General features: G+C 31.6%; 1 protein-coding gene across 1 annotated transcript; it reads left to right on the forward strand.

The window, feature by feature from the left end:
* Window positions 1-397: 397 nt before the first annotated feature.
* LOC111999266 (uncharacterized) lies at window positions 398-10,371 on the forward strand. The gene is made up of 6 exons (XM_024031390.2): window positions 398-773; window positions 2,962-3,512; window positions 5,419-5,611; window positions 7,468-7,532; window positions 7,674-7,887; window positions 9,902-10,371. Exons 1-6 carry the CDS (start codon window positions 618-620, stop codon window positions 10,169-10,171), a joined length of 1,449 nt encoding a protein of 482 aa, XP_023887158.2. The 5' UTR covers window positions 398-617; the 3' UTR covers window positions 10,172-10,371.
* Window positions 10,372-10,737: the final 366 nt, after the last annotated feature.

Raw genomic sequence — 10,737 nt, forward strand, 5'->3', positions numbered from 1 at the left:
ACTGATGTGGTGAGTGATTATTAGTAAATGAAAAATTGATATTAATGATGGGTTTAGATAAAAAACAATTAATAAGAAGTTGGCCACATTAACATTTTGTAAAAATGTTGTAAAATGATTTGTGACTATAGCAATACTTATTATATAATATTAGCCCTTTTTTTTTTTTTTTTTGCATGAGCACCAAATTTCTCTTACCTTTTAAAAAAAGAAATAAAAATCCAAAGCTATTAATCACAAGTGGCAAAATAGGAATCTTGCAATTTCCTTCCGTTCTCTTCCATTTTTAGTTAGATGTGAAACACAACACATGATATTTATTTTAAATGCGATGTATCTTACATTTAAATTAAAAAGAGAAAAAAATTAAAAGATTCGATCAAATAAGATACTATGCCGTGGTAATTAAGCAATACATCAAAATTCTTTTTTTGAGAAACAAGCAATACGTCAAAATTCAAGCCAAATGGACAGCCTTGTTAGAAAGTCTAGTGGCCACAGATTTTAGAAGAAAAGTAAAAGAAGATGAATTTGGATAAAGAAGTGATTCTTATAATAAACCATTATCACTATTTCAAGTCAGCAAGGAGATAGAAATTGAGGTAGTTGTTAATCCAATGGATATGGGAACTAGCGTTCATTCGGTTTTCTGGTTTTGGTCACAAGGAGCTCCATTGTGTGGTTATTTTTCGATGTCTCCTGGGAAGAGATGGGCCTCCACAACTATTTTCGTCTTCTTTTCTGTTATCAGCTTCGTCTATTGGATTGACAAGGTAAGTCCCTCCCAGGCTAGCTATTATACTCCCATGTTTGTTTGTTTTTCTTTGCTTATTAACATAGTTAATAACAACCTCTTTTTCTTTTTAAAAGTTATAGAGGTGTTTAACGTGGTTGTTGACCATAACCTTCGTTACAGTGCATGTCCAGAGTTTTCTCATTTTCTGAAGCCATAAACCAAAAGCCTGTATGATTATTGGGGTCTATATTGATCAAGCCACTCTTGATAGTCATGTCCTAAATCACTCACATCTCATCTTTATATTTAAACAAAAATCTACTTTTTCTCTATTTTATTTTTAACTATCAACTTTTTAAAATATATCCTATATGCTATAATCCTCTTTTCATTTTTTTTTAAGTTGTTCTATTAAATATTCATTATTAGTTTTTTTGCTTTTTTTTCCTCAAATTAAACAAAAACATCAACTTTTACCCTATTCTGGCAAGTTTGGGCCGTTTGGCCACCCAACACCCATATCGGCCGACAACGATGACTACCGACGACCAAAGTCAACCATTGCTTTGACAAGTAAAGAGAGAAAGAGAAAGAGACCTTGGGTTTTGGGATAGAAAGGGAGGAAGAAAATACAAATTATTATTTAAAAAATGGTTAAAAGGTACAAGGGTAATGAGTCATGACTATTTTTATAATGACTAATGGGTAATGACTATTTGAATCTATCTATTAAATTCCATTATTACTAAGACTAAGTATATTGAGAACAACTGTAGCATTTTTATCAATTTGCTGATTGGAAACTAGTGGGATGCAATATGGTTTTTAGGTGACATGCAGTGATTTGACTAGAAAAATAAAGGCAAATTACACTAACTGAGGTTTTTCATTATCATACGTTGCTTTTTTTTGTTTTCTTTCTAGTTTAAATTAAGAAACCCACTTTTTTTTAAATGCAAATTATTTACGCAGACTTCTCTTTTATAAAATTATAAAATTATATACATATATATATATATATATATATAGGGTTGGGTTCAAATTATACTTAGTATAATTCTAAATAATATTACACCACACAATAATTTGTTATAGAAGTCATATTTTGAAAATTTTACCGTTGAATTACATGTTCTATATGTTCTTAACATTCATGCCACTTGAATGTTATTTATCATTTAATCCATAAACTCATCTTTTATGCATTATTTTAAACTACAAAAACTTGAATTTAAACAATTAATTGATGACATGGCTATTAATCTTTAGTTACCTTGAAATTTTGCAAGTATGGAAAATATATAAAAACAATATAATCTAACGGTAGATTTGTCAAAAGTTACATCCAATTAAAAAATATTGAGCAATGTAATATATATATATATATATAACCCCCTCTGCCCCTAAATGACTGAAAAAGGGCTATAAACATCTTGAATTTTACATTCTACTTAATTGGGAGAGGGGGGGATGAGTGTAAGAACAAAAAAACTTTAGGAGATGTCATTATAATTTTCCCATAAAATAATATGGCTAGTGTTCTTTTGGTTAATATTGGTTATGCTCACTCTTAATATCTTGAGTCTAAAGAAATGATTGAAAGTCATGATATATTTTTATGTATGTATTGCTTTTAGATTCCAATCCCCAACATCAATTACATAATAATACTTTTTTTAATGGCCTTTGTAATTGAGTGGCATCTTGGACTAAGGAGAAATTAGTGCTATTTTGTAGACTTCTACACCTTTTACTTAAAAGAAAATTTTTTATTCCGTTTGGCTAATCAAGACTCATAACTCATAAGCTACACGCCATTGACAAACCTAGTAATTATTCGAGGCATATTCTCCAATATTTACAAGACTTTCAATATCGTGGACCTTGTGGGGGAAAGCTCAGTTTGAAAATTTTAATACATTGGTCCCCATTCAATTCGGCCAAATTTTGTTATACACTTGCTGTTACATGATTTGAAGGGGAGTGATGAGTAGATTTGGTAGCTTTCAACCTAAATTGTAGTTTGAAATACAATAAATTTATTCAATTCAATCTAAAGAACTATCTATTAACAATTTAACAGTCATAACTAGCTGAAACTAAACTTATAATTTGTGCTTTCTTTTTCGTTTAAAGAAAATAAGTATAATCTTTAATTTTCTCGGTTTTGCATTTTCAATTAGAATTTATATATTTTTCTTATATAATTTCTTCTTCTTTTTAAGTCTTTCATAACAGATGCCAACTTCTTTAGGACAATTGCAACCACAATAAGTCCTAAAAAGTCCCCTGCCCATGTCGAGTTCCAATTCAATTGCTCCAATTTGAACTCAACAATAACATGCCCAACCAATCACCCGGTGACAATTGAGAAAGAGGAATCATCCACTGTGGCATGTCCGGCTTACACCCAGTGGATCCACGAAGATCTACAGCCATGGAAGAGTACCGGAATCACAAGGGACATGGTGGAAAGGGCAAGAGTTCATGCAAATTTTAGACTTGTGATTGTGAAGGGAAAGGCTTATGTTGAGAATTATAGTAAGGCATTTCAAACTAGGGATGTCTTTACAATATGGGGAATTTTGCAACTTTTGAGGTTGTACCCTGGGAAGATACCAGATTTGGAGCTAATGTTTTGGTGTGGAGACTCGACCAGGATTAAAAAACGTGACCACCAAGGACTTAAAGCCAAGTCGGTGCCACCACTATTCCATTATTGTAACGATGATGAATCACTAGACATTGTCTTCCCTGATTGGACTTTCTGGGGTTGGTAAGTATCCTTCAAATTTAATTACAATTTGATTGCAAAAAGTTACTTGGAGGCTTGAGGCATGGGTGCTTTTGCTTAATGCAAAAGAGGATACCATGTATCCATCCCCGAATATAGGTGGTTTACATGTATCGAATATATGATATAGTAACTAGCTATATGTAGTAGGTTTTTCACAAGTGAACCTCATGTATTGTTGGGGTCTACAAATTTTGAGAAAACTGTCGTATGCAATGAAAATAGAAAATACTTCCTCCAAAAATAGGTGTATACAAAACTCCCTTTGCATGTATATTAACACACATACACTTGTAAATTTCGCATACTTATATTGTATCATGTATGTCCATATATAAGATGAGGTACTCATAAACAGTAAACTCACCCCATAGTAGTTTTGCAAGATGGTCCGACGTTATAATAAATGCTTTACTGATCTTTTCTTTTTTTTCTTTTTTCTTTTTTGAGAAAAAGCTTTACTGATCTAATTAAGTAAACTTGTAAAAAAGGTTATACTTGTTTTTTTCTTTTCTTTTTTTGTCATATGATTCAGCTTCTAACAGTGGTTATTATAAAATAATAATAATAATTATAACAGGGGTTGCACTCCTTTGTTTTCTCATGTGATTCATAATTACTTTTTTTTTTTTTTTAAATAATAATAATAATAATAATAATAATAATAATAATAATATATAATAATGTGGTTTATATTAGAATATTAGATTATCTATTTATATCTGATAATAGTAGGAGGACAAATAATTTTTTAATTGTTTGATTGGATCTAATTACACTTAAATAGTAATTTGCACTTCATTGCTCACACTTTTTTTTAACAAAAATTATTGTATAAATCTTCAAAATTTCATACCTATTAATCAATTTTTTATCCTAAATGCTGAAACATTAAATGTAACTCCTTAGAAAAGCTCTAAAATGTAAAAAGGTAAGTTCAAACCTATTAATCTAAGTACAAATAATTTAGTACAGTGAAAAAAATGTAGGCACAAGTTTACTTAAAGTTAGTTTGTGAAATAAAGTAATTTAATTTTGGTCATAATTTGGGTCAAATTAACTTGAGTTTTTTGCATTTTTAGCCAATGTAGGCTTAACCTATTAACACAATGTAGGCATGACTAACTTGCTCCTTCTAAGAAAATTTCCTGGCTCCGCCAATGACTATATGGATGTGCGTATGAATTTTTTTTTTTTTTTTTTCGCTTATCTCCGGCCCCCCTAGCTTGAAATCCTGCGTCCGTCCCTGCTTGGAGGCTTGAGGCATGGGTGCTTTTGCTTAATGCAAAAGAGGATACCATGTATCCATCCCCGAATATAGGTGGTTTACATATATCGAATATATGATATAGTAACTAGCTATATGTAGTAGGTTTTTCACAAGTGAACCTCATGTATTGTTGGGGTCTACAAATTTTGAGAAAACTGTCGTATACAATGAAAATAGAAAATACTTCCTCCAAAAATAGGTGTATACAACACTCCCTTTGCATGTATATTAACACACATACACTTGTAAATTTCACATACTTAATATTGTATCATGTATGTCCATATATAAGATGAGGTACTCATAAACAGTAAACTCACCCCATAATAGTTTTGCAAGATGGTCCGACGTTATATAAATGCTTTACTGATCTTTTCTTTTTTTTCTTTTTTCTTTTTTGAGAAAAAGCTTTACTGATCTAATTAAGTAAACTTGTAAAAAAAGGTTATACTTGTTTTTTTCTTGTCTTTTTTTGTCATATGATTCAGCTTCTAACAGTGGTTATTATAAAATAATAATAATAATTATAACAGGGGTTGCACTCCTTTGTTTTCTCATGTGATTCATAATTACTTTTTTTTTTTTTTTAAATAATTAACAAAAATTTTCCTTTGTTAGGCCTGAGCTCGATATAAAGCCATGGAGGACTACGTTGGAGGCCCTAAAAGAAGGCAATAAAAGGATCAAATGGAAAGATAGAAAACCCTATGCTTTCTGGAAAGGGAATCCATATGTGTCTAAAAAAAGAGAAAAACTTTTAAAGTGCAATGTCCCTAACAAAAATGATTGGAATGTTCGTTTATATATCCAGGTGAATTTCTTTATCAAATTCCTTGATTTTTATTTTAAGGACTATTCATACAATTGTAGTATGAGTGGTCAAGTTTAGTTATCCAGAACTTTTTGCAAAGAATATTTAATTAAAGAAAAGACATTAAATACTTGTACATCAAACAAGGTTGACTTAATACAATTTCAGGCTTAAAAGCAAAAATTTAAATGGGTCCTTTCATATTTAAGTTTCACTTAAATAATATTTTGTTTAGTAACCATCAATTTAGTAAATGTTTTATATTACAAATTTTTATTAACTGCTCATTATTCTTACTTTTAGCATGATTAATTCACTTGAGTGATGCTTGGGATATTATAAATTTTACTACATAAGTCTTACAAAATAATGTATCATCAATTAAAAAAATTCATTTATTCAAATTCATTTATTATATTGTTTAAGTAACACCAATCACATTCTTGCCTTATTAATTTGTAAGTCTTTTTATAATAAAATTTGTGGTAGTTTCACATTTTCTATTCACTTAATGGTGATTTGGTTGGATTTATATTAGTCTATATTTTTTTGGGAAAATGCTAATGCTGTCACATATTTTACTACAAAAATCTTACAAACTGATGTAGAAGAGATTATGATTGATTGCACTTCAACAAGATAATAAATGAATATTTGGATTACTTCTTGTGATGGTGACACTAAAATTTGCAAGATCTCTGAAATAAAATTTGTAATATTTATAACAATACTAAATTTCTTGAGCATTCTTAAAAATGGAGAAAGAAAAAGGAACAATTCACATATTATATATATATATATATATAACCCTTATGCCCCCACCTTTGGGGGCCTTTCTCTAGGATGGGCCCTGGGCCTTGGGTTGGCGGGCCAACCTTGACATCATTGACTTGTTTGGTTGTCAAAATTTTGAAAAACACATGTAATTATCTTAATGAAAGACTAAATTAGTTATCTTATTTTTGCCTTTCACGAAGAAAAAAAATACCCATTGAAGTGGAAGGTTTCTTCAAACAATGAGTTTTTTTTTTTTTTTTTTTAAATAAATTTATGAGACAAACAATCAGTAGCTGACGGGTCAATTGTTCAATTAAATAATATTGAGCATGCATCTATCTCTTATTGAGAAACAAGTAGGCTATTTCTTTGTGAAATTGTGCTTAATTTCATATGTAGCAATTTCGTAAAGATCTTGTTTGATTGTATTTTTTAAAGTAGAAATAATGTTTTTTTTTTTTTTCGTGGGTTCCAGTTAATTCAACTAGTAAAGTCTCTAATGGTTGTATAAAATATCTGTGGTTCAATTCCTGCAAATACCAAAAACTGATTAGTGTCTTGGTCTGATGATAAAATTTTTTTTTTTTTTTTTTTAAATAAATTTATGAGACAAACAATCAGTAGCTGACGGGTCAATTGTTCAATTAAATAATATTGAGCATGCATCTATCTCTTATTGAGAAACAAGTAGGCTATTTCTTTGTGAAATTGTGCTTAATTTCATATGTAGCAATTTCGCAAAGATCTTGTTTGATTGTATTTTTTAAAGTAGAAATAATGTTTTTTTTTTTTTTCGTGGGTTCCAGTTAATTCAACTAGTAAAGTCTCTAATGGTTGTATAAAATATCTGTGGTTCAATTCCTGCAAATACCAAAAACTGATTAGTGTCTTGGTCTGATGATAAAGAGCTATCATCAAGAGCAGATGTCATAGGTTGAAACTCTCTCAAAAAAATAATAGTGTTTTTTCCCCCTCTTTAGAGGAGATAGTGTGAAAGAAACATATAGGAGAAAAGAACTTCGCAGGCTTTTGAGAGAAATTTGGAACATATTTGCTTCAACTATTTTATATGATTTCAGGATTGGATAAAAGAATCTAAACAAGGATTCAAGAACTCAAAACTAGAAGACCAATGCACCCATAGGTAAATATTACACTTCTTTAATTTTCTCAACAATTTATTTTTCTTCATTTTTCTTATAATTTCCTTTGAAATATGTCATAATACATTCATAGTGTTGTTAATGACATTATTTTCTGTTTTGTCTGGCTTTTTCATCTGAAGATATAAAATTTACATAGAAGGATGGACATGGTCAGTGAGTGAAAAGTACATTCTAGCTTGCAATTCCATGACCTTGTTAGTGATGCCTCAGTTCCATGACTTTTTCACAAGAAGCTTAGTGCCCATGCAACACTACTGGCCCATCAATATAACTAATAATATATGCAGAGATCTTAAGCTTGCTGTCGAATGGGGCAATAATCACACCGACAAAGTAAACCTCTCTTTCTCTCTTCCCCTATTGGCACAACAAAATTTAGCCTGTGGACATGCATGTGTGGTTTTGTTTTCCTAAAACAGTTCTCTTTTCTTGAATTATGAAAAACAAAAACCAATGCAGAACACATATATAGAAATGCACAGTTTAAAAGCCTTCTCAAAATGGTGTTAATTGTTTTTGTTAATTTTCTCTCTTTCCTTAAAGAAACAACAAGATTTTTCTGATTTTCTCATCAAATGCTTGTAATATACATAGTAGACTAGTGCTATACATTTTGGAAAGATTGATGATAAGGATATTACAAAATTTACTACATAAACTTTACAAATTATTGCCATATCACCAATCACAAAAAACTAATCGAAAAATACTAAAACTACTATCAATTTCACTAATCCTCCAACTATTGATCCCTCAACTATTTATTGTGTCAATGTAATAATTCAACTTCAAAATCAATTCACAAAGTATTCCTTAAGTCTCCCATTTAATTTTAAGAGAATTAATAGTTGAAAGTTGATTTAGCTTTAGAATTTTCACACGTTCTAGAATAACCATTTAACTTATGTTCCATTTGCTACATTATCTAATTTTGTCAATTTCATTAAGATTTAAAAGAAGAGATTCATAATGATATTTACTTGATATTGAAACTTAAGGACTAAGTTGATTCAACTAACAGTTGGGGGATTAAATTGACACAACTAACACTTAAGGGGATCAAATTAAGTTTTATCATGTAATTGGATGATCATATTGGTAATTTAACCCAAATAAATGTCTCAATTTCTATTTTTTGTGATTGATGACTCATTAATTTATAATGCTTATAGAGTAAAATTTGTAGTATCCCTAACATCACATTTATTTATTATGTTATTAAAGTTGTACAAATTACATTTATTGATACATCAGTTTATAAGCACTATGACAATCAACAATGGGAACCAACATGCACTATGTTTCTTAGGCTGCATTTGTTTCAGGTGAAAACTAGTTTAGGAAAATGTTTTACACCCTTGTGCGTATTTGGCTCCAACAATAAATACGGTCAAACGGAATTTCATTTACACTTTGACTGTAAAAAGACCCCCTTCACCTGTAAAATCGTTTACACAGTTATTTTACCTTCAAACCATTTTACACTCTGCTCTCACTCCTCACACGCCTCACTCAGCACACACTCTCTCCAAAGCTTAGCTATGACCACTCATCCATCTCGGCAATAGCACTGCTCCAGCACCACCTCTCACATCGACGCGACGAAGCTCAACTCCGACCACCCAAGCCGTTTGTTTCCTCCACTCAATGGTGGGTTTTCTCCATCCTTTCTTCCTACTCAACCTCACCACCATGCTCCACCACTGCATGTCTCCGATCCACCACTGCCATCATCCACCCTTGCCATCATCCAAGCTACCCTCCTCCATGAGCTCCAATCCACATCCAAGCTAACCATCTACCCACATAACCCAATCCCCATTTCGGCAAACCCACACCCACCTTACCCAATCCACACCCACCTTGCCCGATCCACACCCACCCGATCTGGCCGCCGCCCTCCATCCACTCCGATCTCTCTCTTTCCCTCAATCTCTCACTCTTTCTTCCTCCTCTCACCGAGTATATCATGTATATGTTGTGAATAAATGTTTTTATTTTGATTTTTGGTTGTGTTAAGTGTATATTTTGAAATTTTCTGTTATAAAATTTGTTTGGAAGCTGAGAAAATGTGAAACAATTGTAGGAAAATAGTATTTTCAGAATGTTACTAAATACCGAAAATCGTTTTTCGGACTATTTTCCATTGCAGAACCGACACACCTAGATTTCATTTTCCTTACAAGAATTCATTTTCCCCTGCATTCATTTTACACTCGGAATTCGATTTACATAGAGCCAAATGCAGCCTTATTTGGTGCTAGACATGCTTCAAATTTCTTTCTTTCTTTCTTTATTTAATTGTTTTTCTTCACAATTCTATCTCCTCCCAACACTTATATTTCAGGCACAGAAAATTGGAGAGGCAGGGAGCAAATTCATTCAAGAGAACCTTAAAATGGACTTTGTTTACGACTACATGTTTCACTTGTTAAGTGAATATGCAAAGCTCTTGAAATTTGAACCAACAATTCCTCCAGGAGCACATGAAGCCTGTTCAGAAACAATGGCATGTCTAATGGATGATAAATTATGGAAGATTAAGAAGTTCATGGTGGAGTCCATGGTAAAAACCCCTAGGGATACACTTCCATGTACAATGCCTCCTCCTTTATGATCTTCCAAGTTCCAGCTATTGAAGCCATTTCTCAAAGAAGAAAGAATATTATAATGAGAGAAGTGGGTATGTGGGAAGAGCTGGGCTTGGTTTCTGAGCTTTGGAACCTTATATATCTTGGTATAGGCTCGAACTTCTTAAGGGCATCGTGGTGTTAAGAAGAATTGGCTATTGAAAAAGAACAAGAAATATCAACTATCCATCCTACGATTTTTATCCTAAAGCTATCTCCAATTTCGTAGACCTTATCGTTTTGTAAAAAAATTGTTTTCATAATTTTTGAAGAAAATTATGTATTCCAAAATGGCAAATAGTCCAAAGTGAACATAAGAAATTCTTTAAAGTATAATTAAGAGTGCCAAATTTTGGCCAAAGTAGAATTAAAAATCATTGGCCAACCTTTGAATTAAAACCAAACTTCTAAAAGGGGAATATGGTTTTATCCATTTCTCAGTTGAAACTGTTGTTATTTCTTAAATTTAATAATATACTGAGTGCTAGAGCTAGAGAGAGATTGTCATTTTTTTACCGCGCGACCCAGGCTGCGCGAGGCCTGGCCGCGCGCG

Source organism: Quercus suber, unplaced genomic scaffold, assembly GCF_002906115.3.
Source record: "Quercus suber isolate HL8 unplaced genomic scaffold, Cork oak 2.0 scaffold_741, whole genome shotgun sequence".
In the NCBI taxonomy this organism is placed as follows: Eukaryota; Viridiplantae; Streptophyta; class Magnoliopsida; order Fagales; family Fagaceae; genus Quercus; species Quercus suber.